The 22,939-nt window shown below is 49.1% G+C and overlaps 7 protein-coding genes across 7 annotated transcripts; 2 read left to right on the top strand and 5 right to left on the bottom strand.

The window, feature by feature from the left end:
• Positions 1-422: 422 nt before the first annotated feature.
• FTJAE_1968 (ATPase) lies at positions 423-6,335 on the bottom strand (the record flags this gene model as incomplete). Its single annotated transcript, XM_037348112.1, has 10 exons — positions 423-450; positions 497-916; positions 966-1,103; positions 1,157-1,194; positions 1,249-1,403; positions 1,460-1,523; positions 1,697-1,723; positions 1,774-1,842; positions 2,451-4,565; positions 4,611-6,335. The coding sequence occupies 10 exons, from the start codon at positions 6,333-6,335 to the stop codon at positions 423-425; spliced, it is 4,779 nt and encodes a 1,592-aa protein (XP_037210928.1).
• A 1,615-nt stretch (positions 6,336-7,950) lies between these two features.
• FTJAE_1969 (allantoinase) lies at positions 7,951-9,590 on the bottom strand (the record flags this gene model as incomplete). The annotated part of the gene is made up of 2 exons (XM_037348113.1): positions 7,951-9,015; positions 9,063-9,590. The coding sequence occupies 2 exons, from the start codon at positions 9,588-9,590 to the stop codon at positions 7,951-7,953; spliced, it is 1,593 nt and encodes a 530-aa protein (XP_037210929.1).
• Positions 9,591-10,967: 1,377 nt separating this feature from the next.
• Positions 10,968-12,404, bottom strand: FTJAE_1970 (hexaprenyl pyrophosphate synthase mitochondrial; the record flags this gene model as incomplete). The annotated part of the gene is made up of 2 exons (XM_037348115.1): positions 10,968-11,129; positions 11,199-12,404. 2 exons carry the CDS (start codon positions 12,402-12,404, stop codon positions 10,968-10,970), a joined length of 1,368 nt encoding a protein of 455 aa, XP_037210930.1.
• Positions 12,405-12,922: 518 nt separating this feature from the next.
• Positions 12,923-15,146, top strand: FTJAE_1971 (vacuolar er assembly vma12; the record flags this gene model as incomplete). Its single annotated transcript, XM_037348116.1, has 5 exons — positions 12,923-13,195; positions 13,247-13,541; positions 13,823-13,982; positions 14,390-14,969; positions 15,015-15,146. The coding sequence occupies 5 exons, from the start codon at positions 12,923-12,925 to the stop codon at positions 15,144-15,146; spliced, it is 1,440 nt and encodes a 479-aa protein (XP_037210931.1).
• Positions 15,147-15,672: 526 nt separating this feature from the next.
• On the bottom strand, positions 15,673-18,312 carry FTJAE_1972 (uncharacterized protein; the record flags this gene model as incomplete). The annotated part of the gene is made up of 1 exon (XM_037348117.1): positions 15,673-18,312. The coding sequence occupies one exon, from the start codon at positions 18,310-18,312 to the stop codon at positions 15,673-15,675; it is 2,640 nt and encodes an 879-aa protein (XP_037210932.1).
• A 517-nt stretch (positions 18,313-18,829) lies between these two features.
• FTJAE_1973 (uncharacterized protein) lies at positions 18,830-19,892 on the bottom strand (the record flags this gene model as incomplete). Its single annotated transcript, XM_037348118.1, has 2 exons — positions 18,830-19,223; positions 19,276-19,892. The coding sequence occupies 2 exons, from the start codon at positions 19,890-19,892 to the stop codon at positions 18,830-18,832; spliced, it is 1,011 nt and encodes a 336-aa protein (XP_037210933.1).
• Positions 19,893-21,518: 1,626 nt separating this feature from the next.
• Positions 21,519-22,505, top strand: FTJAE_1974 (uncharacterized protein; the record flags this gene model as incomplete). Its single annotated transcript, XM_037348119.1, has 1 exon — positions 21,519-22,505. The coding sequence occupies one exon, from the start codon at positions 21,519-21,521 to the stop codon at positions 22,503-22,505; it is 987 nt and encodes a 328-aa protein (XP_037210934.1).
• Positions 22,506-22,939: the final 434 nt, after the last annotated feature.

The raw sequence follows: 22,939 nt of genomic DNA on the forward strand, positions 1-22,939 counted from the left end.
TACTCATCCTTGAGCATTGGAGTTTATGGTTCATGCCGCTGGCTTAGTTACTAGCTACGCATATCAACTGAGACGTAGGAATTCTTCTCATGATACTTGCTTCATTAACCTTGAATCGTGATGCTATAGGTCCAGGATACTTTGGTTACGCCAAGATGTTGATTAGATGTCGTGACGCTATGACCCCTGTACTAACGTTTGAGGTTTTGGTTGCATGATCTGCATGAGGTACGAAGTCTATTTCAACGCCGTGTACGATGTCACACAGGAAGAACTGCCCGATAAGAATAGTGTGACATTACGAAATGCAATGTTAGCTTCGGCTAAAAAGAAAGGAGTTAAGGTTACATGACACCATCATTGGGCATAGCTTAACGTTCTCAGGTACCGCAACACCAACGCTCTCTCGTTATACTATTGCACTACGGCTTCCTCCCGTAAATAGAGTAACTAAACTCCAGTTAGTCCTGCAACGTAACAAGAGGGTTCAACTCACATCGGCCAGTAGGCATGAATCCTCCTATCCCCCATACTCTTCCTCACATCCATCAAAAACACCGTCGTATCCTCCACACTCCACCCATGACCCCTCGTCAGCGCCGCCATAGTAATAGCTTCAAGCCCACTCGAAAAGTTCTCATAGCACCAAGCCCCCAGCTCCTTGTATTTCTTATCCCTCGGCCACGAATTGCTCGGCCACCTGAACTTCTCGATCTTGACATCTACGAACCCAATCTCTTCCATGACGTCTACTAGCGCTGGGATGTCTATGTATGGACGACCGAAGCGCTCTGATGCTTCTTGTAGGAGCTTGAGACACTTGAGGAGTGGGTTATCGGGCTTGACGGTGTCGTCGTCGGATTTGATGGTGAGATCTGCTTCTTGGAGTTCGAGATAGCCGTTGGGGGTTAAGTTTCTGAAGTTTGGTTAGATGGGATGTGGTTGGGTGGGAGAGGGGGATGTACTGGAAGCATTGGGTTAGGTATTTCTTCCAGTCGCTTATGCAGGATGTCATGAAACGGCTGTGGATGTAGTCAAATGGCTTTGAGTAGGTCCAGTCGTCTTCGATATCGTCGATCTCAAAGGTCACGTTCGGTGGGATACTAAGAAAATGTTAGACATCTGTATATAAGCCCATGCACGGATAGAAACTCACAAGCTTGATTGAATCGGGGAGAGGTCGACGCCGATAACCTAGATCGTCAGTTCCTCCAAACCGATGGAAAAGAGAGTCCGAACTGCACGTACCTCTGCTTCAGGATGTTCATCCGCAAAGTCCATCGCCCAAATCCCCGTCCCGGTTCCAAGATCTAAAACACGATTCACCTTTGTGTCAGGGTAACAAGGCGGTGCGAGGCCAAGCTTATCGCCAAAGGTGAGAAGGAACAGATTATGCTGTAGATCTGACGGGACACAGGATCAGAAACGGAAGACTGAAGAGTGTAGAAGTAGAACATACCTAATCTTTCCTTTTCTTTCTCGTCATTCGGCAAGACGTACTCTAGAGTTCGGATGAGAAAGGGCTTGGGATGTTGAAGTAGCTTAACTCACTGCCGTCTTTGTATGCATGATATGTCCTACCGTTTTCACAGCGGTAGTTATAGATTGACTCAGAGACACTTGCTGTTGTAGATGCAGAGTCCTAAGCTATGCATTTAGCAACTGAGACATACCATGGATTGATGGGCTATTATACCTCACCAATCGTTGAGTCATTGTCCTCCTATACCAGAATAGTCAGGCCTACTCATAAAAGCCAATGTACTGACTGACCTGTTCATCCGGCACAACAACAGGTTCGTTCGTCTCAGCCATCTTGACCTTGGCATGAATGAATTGCTTCTGTTGAGATATTAAAGTACTTCAGACATGGACTGGTTTTTATCGTAGACAGGCATGCTTGGCGAGGGCTGTGATTGGAGAGAGCTATATGCAAATGCATGTTGGTTGTACTTAAACCGTTGCAATGAACACGACCAACCTAACACAACACCAGGTTCCCCGCCTCTGCATCAGGAAATATCACGTGTTGTTACTAGGAAGAAAGGCGTTCTTAAGAAAGGAACACGGTATTCTTTGTGCTGCCAATCTATAGTGAGTAGTCTGAGGATTATTGAGATATTTGGTGCTTGTTGGTGTTAAGGATAATGGAAGATCTGGCACTACCGGGAGATCAGCGCCTTGTATCGATCCTAAGTTATGGCAAGTCTTGGGTATATTTCTTTGTAAAGTCGGATAGCTTTTGATTAATTGAGTTCAACTTCTATGGCCTTTCCCCTTTATTTTGACTCTTGATCCAGAGTCTCCATCACCAGCGATCCTCTCTATCCCTTCACACTCTCATCACTCTTCTCCCTCCCCTTCCAATGCGTCCTAGCAATCTTCAACAGTCCCCAAGCCAGTAATCTATACACCACCACACAAGCCGCCAAACACGCCACATTAACCACAGGATCAACATCAAAGTTATACAACTCCAACACCTGCTGCCCCGTCTCAATCGGACACTTGCCATTCTCCAATCTCTGCTCGTCATTACACGTAAACGTGATATCCCTAAGTGAGTATGGCGCCACAGCTCGTGTGCCGTACCGAATCGGGGAGAGGTAGTTGAACGCTTTGAAGAGCTCTGGCATATCGATGGAGAGAATTCCAGCCATTGTGTTAGCCAGCGCGAGAAACACGCCCATTATGTTGACGGCGAAACCGGTGTGGCCAAAGAGTGTGTTGAACATGATACCGAGCGATTCGCCGCATGATACGATTCCAAAACACGCAAACACCGAGACAAAGTACAGCGTCGCAGTCCGCGGGAGATCAACAGCGATAACCCCCAAAACACCAAAGATCATACAACTGATAATCTCAAACGGCACCTCGAGAATCGTATAAGCCGCCAAAAACGCATGCACACTATAGACCCCATCATCATCCTCCCTGTAAAACACATCTCGCTCATTCGGATAGATCGCTGTGTTCTGCAACATGCCGACAAAGTAAAACGCGCCAATCTCCTGGACAAAACCCATTCTGTTCTGGACGGAGTAGTAGTCGTTGTCGAAGGGGGCGAAGAAGAGGGCGAGGACGAGAGCGAGACCGATGACTTGCATGAGGCGTGCGACGATGAGCTCGGGCTGGCGGTAGGTGTTTATGGTGGCGCGGTGGAGGAGGAGGGGGAGGGATGTTGTTATCGGGGCGCGTTTGCGGATGAGGGCGCCGAGTTCTGCGGGGGTTGAGAGGTTGGCTTTGTTGAAGGAGCGGCGGTGTGTTGTGGTTTGAGCGTTGTGTTGTTCAGGGGTATCTTTGGTGACTTCATCTAGTGGACCAGCAGGCTTTTCGTTGGTAGAAGAACTCTCTTCTTTCCAATGATCGATCAGTTTCTGAACGCGTTTTCGAGACTCTAATTCCCTGCCCTCCTGTTGAAGATCGATAGTAATCATGTCGAGTGCAAAGTCGGCTGGGTTGGTATGTGTCGGACACTCGTATCCACGACGGGCGAGATATCCAAGCATATCCTTTCCAGGACCAGAATAAACCTGCGAACCACCTCTCGCCAGAAGCAATACATTTCCAAATTCTCTAAAAAGGTCCGATCGAGCTTGATGGATCGTAAGAATGAGAGTGCGGCCTTCGTTGGCGAGACCCTGAAGGACTTCCATAATGGAATTAGCGGTAAAAGCATCCAGTCCGGATGTTGGTTCGTCGAGGAGAAGAATACGAGGATCAGTGAGAACTTGCACAGCGATGGAAACACGACGTTTTTCTCCTCCAGAAATACCCTTGACGAGTTCGCCGCCAATGAGGTTATCAGCACAATCCTTCAAACCCATCTTCAACAATACATCTTCTGCCCGACGGTTCTTCTCCTCCTTGCTCATGAACGAGGGTAGACGAAGACCAGCTGCGAAGCGAAGTGTCTCACGAACTGTAAGCGATGGCAGCAACGCATCATCGTCTTGACAGACATAAGAGCAGACTGATCGAATAACCGAATCTGAGGGAACAGCGCCGTTGAAAGTGAGCTTTCCAGCTGGTCGATATTTCGTTCCCACTGAGTTCCGTAGTCTCAGAGCCATCGAGTTGAGAAGCGATGTCTTCCCACTCCCCGAGGGACCCATGATCACATTCAAAACCCCAGCGTTGAACGTCGCATTCACAGGATTAAGAATTGTCTTTGTCGGTAACTTCTTCCCCAATTGAGTTCTCTTATCCAAGGCGAGTGAGAATTGGTTAAGTTCCAGGTCAATGGCTCGAACGTCGGCGACGGACCGTGCTGTCATCTTCTCTTTTCCAGCAGAAAGATCGGTATCCGAGACACGAGCGCGAGCGATCGTCATTTCGACTTTGAGGATATGGAGTCCGATGACTGATAGCACCACAAAGAATACGACAAAGGCGAGGCATACGAGGATCGGTTTGGCAGTCCAGCCTTTGGGGAAGCCGAGAGATGCCATCACGTATGAGCCCGTGTACTGTTTACATCGCGGGTCTGATTCGTCGCCAAAGGGGCAATCGTAGAAACTCCCCTCAAACTCGTTTCCACAATATGCGCTAAAGACGTAGAACTACTCTTGTCAGTATTGGATATATGAGTGAGTATAGGATCATACCGTGTAAGTAAGCCACTTGAGCCATCGAACATAAACAGGAAGACTGTTCACATTGATGAACATTCCACAAGCCATGCTCTGCAGTGTAAAAACCAGATTTGCAATCACGCTCGCCCCAGCAAAGTGTCTAACCGTCGCAACACACGTCATGGCACACGTAACAGCAATATACTGGTTCAACAGCGTGATCGCAAAGAAGGTAAAGAACTTTTCAACATCACGGTCAAATCCAGCCATGAAGTAAAAGATGACCGAGAAGAGAAACGGCGCAGCGACATCTTCTGTTACCATTCTGGCGATTCTTCGGGAGAGGACGAATGGAAGGGCATCGACACATCCTTCGGAGTTCTCGCGGTCGAAGGTGGGAATGTCGAATGTCATGCGGTAGACTTCGAAGATGAGGATTAGGTAGCCTTGAAGACCGGCTGCTGTGTATAGTCCACCTTGTCGAGAGCGAATACCGGCTTGGTCGCGGCCGAGATCGAAGAATAAGTACCCGCAGACAAGGCCCATGAAGATAGCTTCAGTGAGGGTAGCTGCCATACCGAGGGGATCACGGTATGTAACTTTGAGGGTACGATCTGTAAGAACAGTGAGTTGTCGCACAAAACCCGCATGTTCCTCCGCCTTCTTATCCTTCTTCTTCCCATCCCCAACATCAACCGTATCAAGAGGCCGATGCCTCTTCAGCGTCTCTTCATTCCAAGCACCCTTCAACCTCTCAACCTTCGCAGAAGTCTCTTGTTCCAACTCAGGAGTGCGATTATCAACAGCCGCGATATCAATGATGAACTCAGCGGGATTAACAAAAGGCGGAAGCTGAAAACCCAAGTCTGCGAACCATGGAACAGCATCTTTGATGGCGCCCGAGAACACAGGGCTGCCTTTCGTGAGAACAATGAGATTGTCGAAAAGATCCCAGATTTCAGAGCGCGGTTGATGAATCGTCGTTATGATGGTGCGCCCCTTTTGCGCAAGGGTCTTGAGCGTTCGTACAAGTTGGTATGCACTCGTAGCGTCAAGACCGGTCGTAGGCTCGTCGAGGAAGAGGACTGATGGGTTGGCGAGGAGTTGAACACCGATACTTGTTCGTCGCTTTTCACCGCCTGAACATCCATGATGCTGCGAGTTACCGATTCGTGTATCGGCGCATTCTTTTAATCCAAGTTCGAGAATGACTTCTTCAACGACTCTATGGCGTTCTTCAGCAGTCGTTGATGGTGGTAGGCGTAGATCGGCCGAGTATCGCAACGTTTCCCTGACAGTGAGTGTCGGCAGTAGGATATCCTGCTGCATAACATATGCAGCACGAACATTATGAACGCCAACTTTTCCATTAAACGTCACAACTCCCTCTTGACTCAACCTCGAGCTCAACACTCGTTCAGCGACTGTGTTGAGCAGCGTCGTCTTTCCCGAGCCACTACCTCCAATAATAGCCGTTAACGTTCCAGGTTGAAGATCGGCGTTTACGGCGTTGAGTAACGGCTTCATCTTTGGAGCGGTGCTGAACTTTGAGGAGAACAGATCTCCGTATGTCGAGGGCGCAAGCCATGACGGTGCAGTGTCAACGGACACAGCCAAGTTGTGAAGCTGAACATGAACGGCTTTTACATCGTCGAGAGAAAGATGGCCTCCGGAAAGATGGTGAATACCAGGATCTATCGAAAGATCCGGCGAACTGGTTCTGTCCATCTTTTCAACATCGGGATCATGATGCGACATGACTGCGTTTCTTTGTCGTAAGCGCGATCGAATGCGAAAATGTTACCTATTAGTCCAAGCCCGGGACATTATGTCTCTTGAACAGTAACTTGGTGCTTATTATCCAGAGTATTCAGGCTGGCTGGGATCTATGACGCCCAGTACAATAGCCTTTTGAAAAAGAGGAACAAGAAGCGAAATCTGACAATAACCAGTCGACGAGAAATCCCACCGCATAAGACCCAACGGTCACTGTCCCAAAGAGGCAATTCATGGTCAAGTCTGTATAGACGAGCTTCCAAGGCTAATACCCGAGAGGAGCGTATGATTCGCTGGGTTTGTTCTAGAGTCGGGTGAGGTCTTTTGATGGGTGTGGACAGTGGAGATCGGGGAATGGAAGCGAGGTTGCGGGGGCAAGGGTCTAGGCCGAGAAGAATTGATCGAGAAGGGGAGAGGAGAAGCGTGTGATTTGTGGAATTGCGTTGGTGGAGGGTGCCATTGTTGCTGACGTGGAGAGAAGACATTTCGGAGTTGGTCAGTTCCGAGCAAGGAGTGGATTAAAGAGGGAGGTCAATTCACTTCACATGCTTCTACATATATCTCACTGTCATAGAGGATGGCACTGTAAGACTCCTTCAGTATAAGCACAGCAGTGCAGTCCCCCCAATGAACCCCCCAGAAAGTCAATCTCACTGTAGAGTTAGTTCATGATCAATACCACTTACACCTCGCTTATCACTCCCCATGATCCCTGAAAGGCAAAAAAAGAACATTCGCTAACATGTCCCAAAGAAAACATGTCTAGCGCTTGGCGTGCCACTTCGGCTGCTAAACGATGCAACCGTCTCTCTCGCCTAAACCGAGGTCTTTTTCTTAATGTTCGATGCGACTTAAGCGAGCTCTTTAACGATTTTCGCGAGGTCAAGGTTTGTTTCGTATTGCATGATGATGCGGTAATCTTTTAGCCGTTTAAGAATGTTATACGGGGTAGCTAATAAGAGTGTTGGATTGGACAATGCGATTGATGCTGTGGAATGGAATGGCTAGGGGAAGAAATAAAACTTGGGACCTTTAGGCCTAACTGATAAAAAGATTTAGGTAACTTAGTATAAATTTAGGATGAGTTTAGGATACGTTTAGGATAAGTTTATTCTGTCACCCTAAACTTAGGTCTTGTGTTTTCTTGCTCCCCACCTAAGGAATGGCTAAATGGCCATGACTCGAGATCGTGAGATTAAACGAGGGAGGAAGCTAGAGAGGTAGTTAAGGAACTGCTTAATTTGGTGAAGTTGTGAACATTGCTCTTCTAGATCGTGGCCTCGATTGTTCTCATTCCGTCAGTTAAACAATAACAATTAATTGCTTTCGTAGATCGGAGTAGAACCTCCAAATGCCTCACACCAAATAATGAATGCATCGTCAACCCCACAATTTCTCCAAATCATCTTTCTTCATGCTACACTCAAGACGCATCAGAAGCTCACATGCACATAAAACAAAATCCAATGACGCCATAATCTCATCAATCTCCAATTTCATTACTCATGCTGTCCAATAAGAAAAACACAAACCCCCGAGACATACATAGATAAAGTACAATTCTATCCGCCAACGCCCAAAATGCTATATCTCATCATCAATCATTTAAACATGTCCGCTTCTCAGTGATGCCCTCCCCCAAAGGCTTGCCAGCCACAAACCCAGAATTCGCCGCTCCAAGCTCAAATACCTTGTTTCCACGCAGCCAAGTCTCCTTCACGCGACCGGTGAACTGATGGCCCTCCCACGGTGAGCAGCGGTTCTTCCATCGCATATCACCCTGTGAAAACGTCCATTCGTCTGCATCGTCAAAGACACAGATATCGGCGTCCATACCGACTCTGATAGCGCCCTTGCGATGCGAGAGACCGACTTGAGCGGCTGTGGCTTGGCAGCAGAGACGCACAATGTCGGTGATACTTGGTGTCTTGGAGAAATCGCTGCGCTTCTTGGCGGCGGTGTAAAGAATGGGGAGACCTAGACCGACAGATGAGATGCCGCCCCAGGCTGCGAAGAAATCACCACGCTCCTTCTCGGCCTTCTGGGTTGCGGAGTTTGTCATGTCGATACCGGAGTCGTTGTGGGGAATGTTGGGTCGATCGGCGTCGAGATGTTGAGGGAGGAGCTTGAGCTGTGGTGTGCAGGGTGAGTGATCCGACACAACAGTCTTGATGCATGAGTCCTCAGCGACGAGCTCATCCCAAAGACCATCGCGGTTCTTTCCCTCTCGGATAGGAGGACAGCACTTGTGTCGAGTGTCACCCTTCTCAATCTCCTCAGCCGTTAGACCGAGGTAGTGGAAGCAAGTCTCGGCTGTGATGTTGATGCCTGCCTTGCGAGCTGCCTTGAGGATAGGAATGCACTGGGTAGCGGACAGGTGAACGATGTGAAGGTGTAGCGAGGGGGCAATGTGTGCTTGGCTGAGAATCTCCTCGATGGCGTATGTTTCGAAGGCAGGGGGTCGAGATTCGAGGAAGGTCTTGTATGCGGTGAGTTCACCGGTGGGAGCGAGGGGAGCTTCAGAGGTCTGAACGTCATCACCGACAGATTGAGTGATGGGAGGGATCATTTCGGCGTGGAACATGAGAGTGGTAGGGCTTTCCTTGAGAGTCTCCATGGCGAGGGCGATATCCTTGGAAGATACAGCAGGGAACTCGGGGACCTATGAATGTCAGCTTACGTTCAAACTCAACAAAACAGGAAACTTACACCAGACTCGATCAAGAATCCCTTAAATCCTCGAACGCCAGCTTCGACAAGGGGTCTCAGCTCATCAGCATTACCCGGGATAATACCACCATAGAACCCGACATCAACCCAGCACTGTCCCCGACTCGCCCTCAACTTCTCCTCAAACCCATGAAGAGTGGTAGTAGGAGGAATAGCATTCAACGGCATGTCAACAACAGTAGTGACACCACCGCTGGCAGCAGCACGGGTACCAGTCCAGAAGCCCTCCCACTCTGTACGACCAGGCTCGTTCAAGTGAACATGAGCGTCGACGAGACCGGGCAGGAGAAGCTTGGGAGTATGGTCGACATACTCAGTACCAGCAGGGAAGCTTGTTGAGGGGAGAATTTCGGGGATGACAGAGATGATCTTTCCGGTGATGGGGCTGACGACGATGGAAGCGGGAGTGATAGCGAGAGAGTCATCGGGAAGAGTGACGACGACTCGAGAGGAGGTGAGGACAGAGAGAGGTCCCTCGGGGTATTGCTCAGCGTTTGAAGTTGTCATGATGGGCAGAAACAGCGGTTGATGAACCAAAACAGGGGAAGAATAAAGAGAGGGAAAAAAGAAAGAGAATGAAACTCAATCTCGAACGAGAAAGATAAGGCTACAGCTTATCAAAAAATCCGGGGAATCCTAGTTTCGATCCCTTTTCGTCCTCGTGCTTCTCGCCGAGGTCTTTACTCGTTCTCCTTATCCTTCTTATCTCTACACTCGATGGAGGGGCTGAGCACGGGATTGGTGGGGTTGTCCAGTCTTCAAAGATAAGAAACCAAAACGTCAGACGAGAGAGGGACGCAAGATAAGAAGCACAGGCTAAGATCGAGTGATCGGAGAATTTCCTTATCAGAGAGGACGAGGCAATTGGTAGAGAAGCAAAAGAAAGGGAATGGGGAGAACAAGCCACCCCCAGGATCCGGGAATGGCCTCGCTCTTAACGAGATTTCTCGGCTCGGGGAACATGATCGATTTCATTATTCGATCAAAACCTCATCTTGCGAGTTCATCAATACTGATCCCAGTTCCGGCTTTCAGGTCCCACTTACAGAAAAGCTTAGCTTATCGAACCTCGAAAAAATCGAGAATTTCAGGGTCCATCGGACACTGCCGACGTCCGCCTGGCCAATCAGACACTGAACCGTTTACGCCGATGGTGATTGAATCGAGTAACCATCGAGTAATGCCATCGTGGGATAGGTAAGTGAGGCTTCGGATGAAATCGCTAGTTTTTTTATCCCTTTCTTCGGTGGACTGAGGCTATTCGGGAGCAGGTGTTCTCGTGTTCGAGGGCCGAATGACTGCAGAACACGTTTTCATTACTCGATCAAAAAGTCCATTGTCGTGTTGTTGGCCCCGCGGAAGTGCATGATCAAACGTCCAACTGAGGATTACTCAATCACCTAATCCGGCAACACTCCATCATCGCAGCGAGTATTACTCGATCACGAGCATGGGCTATTACTCGATCAAAACACCAAGTTTCAGCTCAGCATACACACATTTCTCCCTCAATACCCGAGGTTACCAAAAAAGTCTAAAGTGTCATCTTCATAACTCCCTTGCCAAGCTCCCACGCCCTCTTATGACAACGTTCAAGTACAGTAAATAAGTAAGAAACAGGTAATAATCATACATGCATACATCACTTTCCTGTCCCCCTCGTCTAGACGTTCTCGTTCTTGTAACAAAGGGAGTCTAAAGCACAATCATACAGTACACCCAGCTGACCAAAATCCCTCCCGTGACTTTTTGACCAAAATGTTGCTTTTCCTCTCTCGTCCTCCGTCTGTCGTGAAAAAAAAAATAAATGTGATGCGATGTGATGTGATATTCGTACACGGCGTCTATCCCGCCTTTTTCATCTCCTTGATGTATGTAGGTCCGTTACTTCTGTCGCTTGAGCGACTTATGCGCCATCTCAATCAATCCGTCCTTAGCCTCACTCTCGGGGAATTCCGCAATCGAGGCAATTGCTTTATCCACGTATTCTTGCGCAAGAGCCCTCGTCTGCTCAATACCGTCGCTTTGAAGAACCAACTCACGTGCCTGTACCGCTATTAACATGGATTATCTCCAAAAGATGTGATTCGCCAAAAGGGAATGCAGCCGACTTACCCTTTGTACGTCACCCTCCTGGGCAAACTTGCGGCCAACGAGGGCTCCGAGTTCCGGCATCTGCTTCCAGGCAAACAGCAATGGTGCCGTTGCGAGACCCAGCTCCAAATCAGCCCCGGCAGGCTTACCCAGATCCGATCCGCTCTGTGTATAGTCCAAAAGGTCGTCTACCAACTGGAAAGCCAGTCCCAGGTTTCGTCCGTACGAGTAAGCGGCGTCGACTGTCACGGCATCCGTGTTACCCAGCAAAGCGGCAGCTCGGCAAGACTTTGAGATAAGCGATGCGGTCTTGAGGTACGTCTTTTGCAGGTAGTATGTGACGGTCTCCTCCGACCACTTGGGATTCCTCTCGTCCCGCTCCGTGTTCTTGAGCTGCATGAACTCGCCCTCCACGAGGTTAGCGATAACAGTAGCCAACAGCTCGACAACCTCTGGGTTTCGGAGACGGGCCAGCGCAACGGATGCCCTGCCTAGTAGGAAATCACCCGCCAGAACAGCCATCTTGTTGCCAAACTCCAGATTCGCCGAGGGCGAACCACGTCGAGAAATAGAGTGGTCGATAACGTCGTCGTGAAGAAGAGAAGCCGTGTGGATCAGCTCCGTGATCTCGGCAAGTCGGCGCTGGCTGGGAAGAATATCGGAGTTTGCATCGGGGACTTCTTGTTCGAGGGATGATAGAGGCTGAGCAGAGGGGTTCACATCGGCGAGGATCTGAGCTGGCGATATCGAAGTGTCGACGCCACGGTGAGTAACTATAGGAGCCGTAGGAGGACTCTTTGGGCAGAGATATGTAGCTCTGCTCATGAGGAGAACGATCAATGGTCTGACATGCTTGCCCTCAGCCTGGGTATAATATTTGGCAGCACGGTCAAGCGAGGGATGACCCGACCCAAGAAGTTTTCGAATATTGCCCGTGAGGAACTTCATCTCTTTGGCGACGGTCCGCAGAGGATCGACATGCATTGCATCCTTGGAAGCCTTCTTGACGACATTGCTTACAACATTGGAAGCGACTTGAACAGCCGCACCCCAGGCTGAGTCCCTTCGAGGGCTAGTATGCAACGAAGCGCTGTGTATCCTCGAGGGAGATCGACTGACGGTCAATTGTCTGCACAGAGCGCAAGCCGGAGCAGCAGCGCTCGTCCTCGTCCACAAGGCCTGTCTGCTCATAGTGCCGCGCACCACCGAGGCCCCCGGACGGAGCATCGTAGCGTCGCTATATGGATAAATTCCCAAAGTTGAGTGAGATCGAGTGTTATAACGGCATTCGTTTAATTGTTATCGTCTTTTGTCCGGGTGGTTCGTAGGCGGGTTTGGGCAGATTTCGAGATCGTTCAATGGCGAGGGAAATTTTGATCGATGGCTGCTGGATTCTCGATTGATCCGATTCTCTAAACTTTTCCAGCTCTAGCTGTGTTCAGGTTCTGCTAAGCCGGGGGGATTGCGGGTCCGTTCGGCGAGCAGCCGATAACAGGCCGTCATAAGACGGAATGTGATTGGCCGGATTGGGTATGGGGCCGTTGAACTAAGCGTCAGCGGATGAATCGCTACGGAACTGGCCTGGAAATAGTAGATGCCTGTTGATTCAAGCTTTGGCCTTTGATACGTTTCAATTAAGCATCAACGCCAGTTCACGACGACTTTACCACTATTGAGCTTGTACCGGCTATTTGAACACGATAATTTGCACAGAAAGTGCTACAGGCAACATGGTGCTGCTCACAATGACGTCCTCTATCCTGGAGGCGTTGTCGACTGTCGAAGCTGCAGAAACACCACAAATCGAAGATCACGACGAAACAGAAGAAGAAGAATCACAACAGCCCACCCAAGAGCCTACCTTAGACGACCCGAAACTTGGAAATCCCATATCACATGGTCAAGTAGTCGATCTATGGAAGCAACTAAAAGCTCAAGGCAACTCAAACTTCACCCTCGAACAACTCCTCCGCGGCGCATCCGTCTACATCCCTCCTCCGCCTCCCAAACCCGAACCCGTAAGCCATTCCATATCCCCTCTTCCCCGTTACTCATACTGACAACCGCAGTCCCCCGAATACAAAGCCCTAATGGCCCGTCTCCGCCGCGAAGAAGAAGCCCGCTCCTACGAACGAATGATAAACCCGCCTCCCCAACACGAAACCTTCAAAGACCACTTCCCCTCCATCACCGCCTCCTTCGCCGCCGCAAACCGACCAACATCAGCATCAGACCTCGGCGACGACGACATGGCGATGGAAGAAGTGCACAAGCAGATCACGCTGATCATCAACTTCCTCGTCAGCATCGCCGGCGTCGCAGGAACATTATGGGTTACAGCGCGGTGGTGGAGTCTGCCGGCACGTATGTTTCTAACGATGGGGGGGAGTATTCTTGTTGCTATCGCGGAGGTTGTGGTGTATAATACGTACATTTGGAAGATGGACCAGGGGAGGAAGAAGCATGGGAAGGTTAAGGAGGTCAGGGAGGTTGTTGAGAGTTGGGTTCTGGGGAAGGATGAGGATGAGAAGAGTGTTTTGATTGGGGAGAAGGATAGGACGGAAGATGGAGTGAGGAAACGAAAGATAGAAGCAAAGACAGAGACATGATCAAGCATATACCGTAATATTGTAATATTTAATTAGACGAGCATGAGGGCGTCAGCTTCACAAATGGCAATGCGACATTCACTGCGCATCGATATCGATATCGAGGTTTGTCACGACAATTGACAAATTCGATATGGTCGTATTCTTACCTGGATAACATCATGATCATGATTTCGAGCAAAAGCACGGGCATTGAGTAGCAGCCATGATAGCGGTGATATCATGGCTCAGGAGACATGTGACTGCGCGCCAGACGCGTTGAGACGCGTCTTCCCAGCCCAGTGGGGCTTCTATCACTTTAATTGTTTCTCTCCTCGGCCAGCCTCAACTTCGAGGTCAACACCTCGTCCCTTGTTTATTCATTCAACTTATTTCTTTCATTCTTCCGCTGTCTTTTCCTCAAACTAATTGTATATAACCTTTTCTACTCCACCGACACTTTATACGGCATTGCAGTGTGACTTGTTTACCTGCATACCACGCGACAGCAACACGAATTCTGTTTGATGTCGGACAGCATGACACTTCATTAAAGCGCATACCCCCAGAATGTACGATTCTCAAGTTTTTATTGTGTCAGTGAAGATGTACTGACTCAATCAGGTGTGCAAGTCCAGCGCCATCGGTGCCGCGATCGCGCGTCAAACCACTACGAACATATGGCAAACGAAGCATTCGAGACGATTCGCCAAAAGAGCCCAATACCAAGAAACGAAGGGTATCAACAGAATCAACAGCTCCTGAACCAGCATCCAAAGGCACAGACAAGGCGCCGCTGAAAGAGGTCACGGAAGAGGCGAAGAACATTCCCGAGTCAACAACAACGAACAAACCCACTACTGAGCCAGTCAAGAAAGGATCAATCTTGAACTTTTTCAAACCTGTACCTCCATCGTCTACTGTCACCTCCAGTCCAAAGAGCGACGATCCTCAACCCGAATCAACGCCCCCATCCTCACCACCACAGCCCCCTAAGATAGAACCCCGAAAGAAACCACGCCTATTACGCTTCCGCGGTACATCAACACCATTATTAGACGAAGGCAACACAGGAGATGATTCACAAGGCGAGGACACAAAAGCCGAAGACGCTGGCACCAAATCAGCTCGACCCGCTGCTCAAGAGAGCTCTTTAAATCGAGATGCGAGCACAAACGACACAAAACCAGGAAAGAAGGGGAAGGTGAGAACGCCGACTGTACAAACGACACTGAATTTATCGACGCAGGCTGCGTTTTCGGAGTGTAAGGTGTGTAATACTGTGTGGAATCCGCTGTATCCGGATGATGTGAAGTTTCATGCGAAGCAGCATGCTGCTGTTTTGAGGGCCAAGAGGAAGGAGAAGGAGAGTGAATTATAGAACTTGATACCCATTTATGAATGATGAATTACATTGAATCTTGAGTTTATGTATTGTGTGACTGGATGCAAGAAGATTGTCCTCTGTTTTGGATCTATTCAAGCGGAAGTTTAGGCATCGCAAAGGGATTCTTGCAGTAAACAGGCCAGTAAGTCGGTAACAAAGATAGTAAAGACCAACTAAGTATGATACCCATTTCGGAGAGCACATCAGAGGCCGATAGAATACAATAGCTACTTATTCTTACAACAGAAACTGGGTCCAGTGTCATCCCCAACCAACTAGGAGAATGTATCCAAAAAGAACAAAAGACTTTGAAATATCCGTGTCCAAAAGATTTGCTTCATGATCATGATACGCCGTTAGCCTAGCTCAGTCAATGAGTGAGTTCCGTATAGTAATGAAGGTGCCCGTCTAAACCATCACAGCCCAAGCAGGCAAAAGTCCATGGGAACATCATACGGGCAGACCCAGATCCCCTGAAAATGGATATTCTTCCACAGAAAGAAGCTTTTGGGCCACCTCGTCACATAAATTCCTCGTCCTCACTTCTATAGCCTGAGTCCTTCTCCATAGCTGCCATCTGAAGGGGTGATATCTTGTCTTTGGGCTCCAATTCCTGATGGCGATCCGTTACTTGAAGAGGCCGAGGACCTGCTGCATCGATTGGGGTTTGAAGTTCGGGGTTACTCCCAATGATGCTCCAGAAGTCGCCAGCTCCCTCCTGTAACCACATCGGTTGATGCATCGATAAATTAGGCGAATGCAAAAGTTCTGTTGACTCTCTAGCGGTAGATGGGATAAGTGAAGAACCAGACTGCAATCGCGGCAATAAAGGTCTTGTACCAGACGGGGATCTTGTTGCCCCTAGATTGTAGGCTGGCGCTGCTGTATGATTCTGACCAGCCTGCTGTGGACCTTTACGAATAGTTCGCAGGGAAGGTCGATGAAGCGATTTGCGCGGTGCCATACTTTTAGGAGGCTTGCTAGGCAGCTGAGTGTCAGAGCAAAATACCGTATACAAAATCCATAGTTTCTTAGCCTTTGGCTGTTCCGGGTTGTAATCACACACAGGACCAGCTATATGCTCTTTCATCCCCTTCTTATCAAACGTGCGCCAACAACGCAAACAAAGGACAACACCATGGTGTGCAATGTCCGCAAAGTCTGTATCATTCCATTCAGACAACGAGTGGCATTTCGTGCAGTTGCCTTTCGCCTTGACAAACGGGTTAGAGCTCCGACAGCTTGCCAAGTACTTGCGAGCTGGATACTTCGGGTCATGTCCACGAATGAGCCCGTGGTGATCGGTTATATGTGTGACGATGTGGGATATTTCTTCTTTGCGGCCACGGCAAGCATGCCATTCGGGTGATGAGAACATCTCCGGAGAATATAGCCAAAAGATGCAGGTTTCGCAAGCACCTTCAAAATCCTTGGGTAGGACTAATTTTCGGGCAATGCTACCTGCTGCTTCATCTCGTTGTGTACTTGATGAGCCAGAGTCGTTGCTCGTAGGCGACGGCGGAATATCATAAGTTCGGCGTTCCATCCTCTGTGCTGTATCAACCGACGCCTCTAATGAGAGACCCGTAGCTGGCTGGGCCGTATTGACAGAAGCTGGAAAGGGGTGAGGTAAACGAGGACTCTGATGTATAATTCGGAGTCGTTTTGGAAACCTGTATTCGATATCGTCTGTTGAAGTACTATTTTGGCGCTTGGGCAGTTTATCTGAAGCAGAAGAAGCATCTGTGCTAGTTCCGCGCCAACTAAACCGCAGCCCCTTTTGCTGCGGCATCCATGTGAGGCCAAAGCCAAGACGGGCCTGAATATCTCTAGAAATCTCCTCAGCTGGAACAAGGTAGGCGATGCTAGTCCCAGGGCTACCGGCAACTATGTGACCATAAAAGCGGTTGTCGTCTTTGCCAAAGACTGCGGTTCCGCAATCTCCGTCATGCAAAGGCTTGCCCAGTCGTATGGGGTAGACTTGTTGGAAAGCGCGTTGCTCAGGAAGACGAATATAGGATGGTGTGGCGGTAAGTCGCCCTTCAACTCGGCAATGTGGCGATGTCCTAGTAACAATGCTGATATCGTCAGACTCTATCTCCCCAATACTCGAGACCAGAGAGCCTGTGATCATGGATGACTTCTCAGTGTCTTCTGGCATCCTTGAGGTCTCAATGAGAGCGTAGTCCAATGACGGGTTTCTTCCGGTCAGAGAGCTCAAGACCAGTTTTCCATAGAATTTAAGGTGAGATACATCAATTTCACCGGGACCCGGATTGTCTTCCAAGGACTCGACACTCTGCCGCGGATCGTGTCCACTATCCAAGTGGTCGCTTGGAGGGCTTTCGGATCTGGAACTCGAGCGCTTATCTCCAGAGGAAGCGTCGAAGCTGGCCATGAACGATGCTTTGTCGGAATCTATGTCCCCAGGAGTTACACTTCCTTTTCTTGTCATCTCATCGTATTGGCTTCCGTCATCTCTTTCAGTGTCACTCATGCCATCGAAATCGCAGTCGTCTTCAGCCATCTGCCGGCCGGGTGAAAGCTCGACCTCTCTGGTGTATCGGAATGCGTGCGCAACAGTCAGCTGGTAGCATTTCCCATCTTGCAAGATGATAGGGCCGGTTGTTGCTGGGCGTAAGGAGAAGTCATACGGGTTGACGACAAAAATTCGCTTCCCTAATGCAGGTTCTGATCCGTCGGCCAGAACTGCTCCGTCTCTAATGCAACCAAAAGGTAGAAGAGCCTCGATAGCCTCTCGGGATAGCTCTCGAATAACAGGGCGGTCTGGCAGTGACGAAACGTCGCCGAGTCCTATGCCAGGGTATTTTCCCATAATATTGCTATCCTTGATGAGCTGCCTGATATTCTTTCGTGTCTTCGCATCGGTAGAGCAAATCAAGAGCTTTGGTGCAGCGTTCCTCTCGTTATGCCCGATCATATACATCGACCATGATACAATTTCGGTAGGTGGGATGCTAGAAGTCTCAAGGAAATCTTTGATGTCTGGGCTCAGTTCTCTAAACGCCTGACGAGCCGGACCAGCTGCTTCCCAACAGCTGTACCGGCCGCCACGCAAGTATCCGATGAAAGTGCCTATAGAGTCTTCAGGATTGTCCCATTTGCCTTCTTTTAGCCTCAGGATATTAGGGAGTGGCATCTTGCATCATCTGCAGCAGAAAGTGGTGAGGAAATGGAGAGGGCGGACACTGGATTCCAAGGCGCCAGGGCCAGACAATCCTTTAGCAGGAAAAGAGCATACGTCTGAGTTTATGAACGCCAGCTGACCTTACCCCGCATATCATCGATATTGCTGTGGTGTGTAGTGTTGAGCTGCTGCAGGGCCAAGAGCGAAAACGCCCTTTTCAAGGGTAATGCGAGTGATTTGATCCTATAGGCTTGCTGCACCTCTCAATGTGCAGTGGCGGTGCAGCAAGCATTCGGAGGCCTCAACCCAAAGCCCAGAATGATGGCAATAAGCCGTTGATATAGGTATGAGAATGTAGCAACTTTTGTTTATTGTGTCGATAATATGGCGCCCGAGTTATCGGAGGGTTTTACTTCTTCGGATCACATCTATAGGGCATATAGGCAAATAATAATAATAGATACTTGTAACCGACCTACCTATGTACATTAACTATTCCTAAAATAAGCATAAACTGTTTCCATACAACTTATGGGTTGAAAGCTTTGTAAACTTGCATGGCCCCCTCGATAGACTGCACCAGGCCGAAGAATACTGTCAGAAGAAAAACGAGAATCGCGACCCAAAAGGTATACCACTGAACCCCATTCCTTCGATCATGCCACCATTGCCGAAGGGTACGTGGCCGAGATTCATCAAACACTTGTTTCAAGATAACCAAACGATCGTGCCAGTAAGTAAACTTCTCAATTTGCCGTTCATCTGCATCCAGCTGGCCGATCTCGATCAGCCGAGTATCGAGGCCACGCAAAGACGCTTGTGCTTGGTACCAAGCTGTAGTGTCCCTATCCCACTTTGGAAACAACAGGGCCATCGTGTTCAGGGTCTCTTCAATGAACTCTTGTGAAAAGAGCGTTGTGTCGCTGTAAGTTTCGTCAACATCATGGATCTCTCTCTAGGGCGGCTGTAACTCACCTTTGTTGGCGCTTCAGAAAGGAAGCATGATGAAACACTGCCACTGCCTGGTCGTCTTTCATCAGGCGGAGGTGGTCAGCAATGTTGTTGGTCCAGATGACTTCTATGCCGGCAATCTTGCCTAGATTGTTGGCGTTGAATATCTTCTCGAGCTTTACTTTACTATTCCCAAGGATTGGCTTGCTTTCGAACCGATCTGTAACCCACTTCTTCAGACTGCCTTTAGCCCACTCTATCTGTCTAGATCCTGAGTAGGCAAAAGGAAGGTTGCCGAATTCGATCATGAGCAGAATGCGAGCTGCAAGATCAATGGAGTGGCTACAGCAAGCATCGCTATCAGGAAGCTTGCAGGATTTTAACAGCTGCTGGTGTATTTCTTCGCGTGTACGAGAACTTCTTAATAGCTGAACGATCGCAATGATGTCTGCATGGGTTGCCAGAGGCGTATGGCTCCCGCCTTCGTGAAGCGCAATCAGTTCGCACTGTTGGATGTAGTACCTGAAATAAAACTTGAGGTCGGGCTCAACTTCTGACACAGGGGTATCCCACAAAGCAGCGGCTATCGCCTGCTTGGCTGGGCCAGAAAGAGCAGTACGGATAAGTGTTCGGTCCAGCATGGTAACGAGGCTGGATGATCCTTTGCTTTCTTAGTGCGTAGGAGCTGTATTTATGAATTGTCGCTTGCTGAGGCTGAAAATCTACTGGAATACTTATGAGACTCGCTCGGTCCTCGGTACTGCATGCCCGCCACATTATGCTAGACTAAGTCAACCCAGGGTATGCGTAGGCTGCCTAGAGGCGATGCCATCAACACCAAGGTGCGATGGAGAAGCCAATCAAAAGCAGTAGTGTGTGACCACTGATTTCGAGTCAGCCTCAAGCCTACAATCTGCGCAGGTGCCTTGCTCACTCTAAAGGGGCCCGAGCGATAGGCTGACCGATCGGCGGCATAGTTCGCCTGGCTCCGCCAGATCGCGCGACTGGGTATATATACCTATGCGACGAAACATACGACAAACACTTGTAAGGTTTAAAATGCCTTTCCGATAATTTGTTTCTGACTAACCTTACTGTTCTGTAACTCTAATCAATGCAGCAGAAAATAAAGATCTCTATTTAAGTTAGGGCAGCAGTTTAGATGAATGAGGCGTTATGGATTTCGTGAGTTGGCACGGTACGCATCTTCATCTTTGATCCCTGCTAAGGGCGGGTAGGGCTGAGCCAATTTGGGCCGCAGATCACCGCCACTTCGAGGAAACGGGAGAACATTTGGGATTTTAATCGTTAGTGATCAGGTTAATTGAGCTATCTGGGATCAATTGAAGCATGCTCTCTAATAAATCTATTTCGGGCCCTTGGGGCGAGTGTTTAAAGTCCGAAGCGTTGTTTTAAAACCTTCACAATGCACTTATGCTTAAAAAGCCACAGCATAGCCTTAAATGTGACGACGCATAAAAGTGACTCAATGTCAGATCCTGGCTCATAAGTTAGCCCACTTCACGGCGATGCGTGGCTGTGCTGACGATCAAATATATACAAATGCGTCAGCCCAGCGTGTATTCTCAATTTCTTCAATAATTTGAGCCTCTTACTAAAACAATGCCAAGAAAAGCCGGGAATGGGTGTATTACATGTCGGTAAGTCTTGGTATTCTGCGGTAGTTGGAAGGCTTCACTAATGGCGCCAGCATTCGTCGTGTGAAATGCGACTTGGCGAAACCGTCGTGTCAAAGATGTTTAACTTCCAAACGACAATGCGATGGGTATCTCCCTGAGGATTCAACGGTTACACGACGTCAACTTGCAGAGGCAGCGCGTCAGATGTCAGTGATTGGACCAATCTCACAAGCTTTGTCTCAGTACCCACGGGATAGAAGTCGTTCAGTGTCACCAACAAATCTTACACTGTTCGATGTGTTTCGAACATTAACTGCTCCGTCGACTGCATCCTTTATACCGTCGCAGTTCTGGACGAGGGAATTACTCCAGCTGGCGCATTCTGAACCAGCAGTATGGCATGCGACACTTGCTCTGGGGGCGCTGCATCAACGGCATGAGCTGTTCTGGCAAGGTCGTGGGTATCACAGCGGTGAGAAATTGTGGTCGCAGGCAAATGAGAACTATGGACGCGCGATAACGTGCGCGAGAGATGTGAAGGATCCCACACAACTGCTTGCATTGAGTCTTGCGCTTGTATCAATAACAAACATGATGGGTCGATGGTCCGAAAGTCAAGTTCACATCATGGCTGGCCATCGACTACTAAGTCAAGCAGGACATGGACCGGAGACGTCAGGCGCTGCAGAGATATTGACGAGGTTAGATTTGATGGCCATGACATTCTCTGATTCATCAGCGCCGTATCCTTATAAGCTGGCCCCAAGGACTGTGTGGATTGATGAGTACATGAAGACCGCCGAGATAAAGAGCTATGGACAAGCTGGTACTGCGTTGTTTGGGATGATGAGAAGACTTATGATGTTGTCTGAGACCACAGATCCAGGAGATGAAGAGGGGGCTGCGAAAGACCTTGTGATGCTCCATCTTACAATGGAGGACCTTGCCTCGTGGGAGCACAAGATGGCCCAGTTCGAGAAGAAGCATCCGAATCCCCACGATGAAACAGGCGCCGTGTCCATCAGACTGTACCACACAATGCTACGAATATTCCTATCAGGAGGCGTCTTCGGCCCAGAAACACGATGGGACAGATACCTAGGCCACTACGAACGCATCCTCACCCTCGCCGAAACACTCTGGTCCAACACACCACCCTCCCAAGTCCAATCCCCCCTCTCCCTAGAATCGGGCTTCATAGTCCCCGCCTTCATGGTCGCCCAGCGCTGCCGGCATCCCTGGCTGCGTCGTCGCGCGATCAGTTTTCTCTACAAGATCAAGCGCCAAGAAGGAATGTGGCACAGCGACGGTGCAGCAGCAGTAAGTCAACGGATAATGGAGATTGAAGGGCAGAAGTACTTTGCTATCGATTTGGCTTCGCCATTGGAGGCGATGGAGGATGTTCCCTGGGAGAAGTGGGCGGAGACGGATGACATTCCTGCGAGGACGAGTTGGGCGGGTATAGAGAGGGTTCCGGAGAGGATGAGAATGAGAGAGACGCTGGTTATGGTTGACGCGGTTGAGAAGAGGGTTGAGTTGTCGCTTATAATGAGTTCAGGCGATGATGTTGGGATTTTTGGAGAAGTGAAGTCTGAGACTGTGGTGTTTGGGTAGAGCCAGTACTGAGTAAGCGTATCGACATTTTTCGTATTCGAGTGACGCGTTCGTATTCGCATCTGAAGATGCAAGAATGTAAGAATGTAAGATCACCAAACGGACCCCGAGATTCCCGCTTCCCATTTATTTTTCCCGATAATATTCGAGATTGGCCAATAGGAGAGTTTGTAGGTAATCCTTCTGTCGTGGGGATGGAAATGGTTCGATGGCGGATCTCGAGTTTCCGATGTTGCCAAGCCTCCACTCACTGTAAACGGTGTAAGATGTTTGGGTGGAGGGGAAGGAGGGAGGTAGGCTGTGGTGAATGGCTTGTTTAGGTACCTACAAGATGATTGGAGTATTTAAAAGAGGCGTTCTCAGCTCCGTCTTACAAACAACAACAACAAACTCAACTCAACTCAACTTCACTTCAACTCTTGCACAGCAGATAC

This window comes from Fusarium tjaetaba (assembly GCF_013396195.1).
Source record: "Fusarium tjaetaba strain NRRL 66243 chromosome Unknown NRRL66243_c0000035, whole genome shotgun sequence".
Classification (NCBI taxonomy): Eukaryota; Fungi; Ascomycota; class Sordariomycetes; order Hypocreales; family Nectriaceae; genus Fusarium; species Fusarium tjaetaba.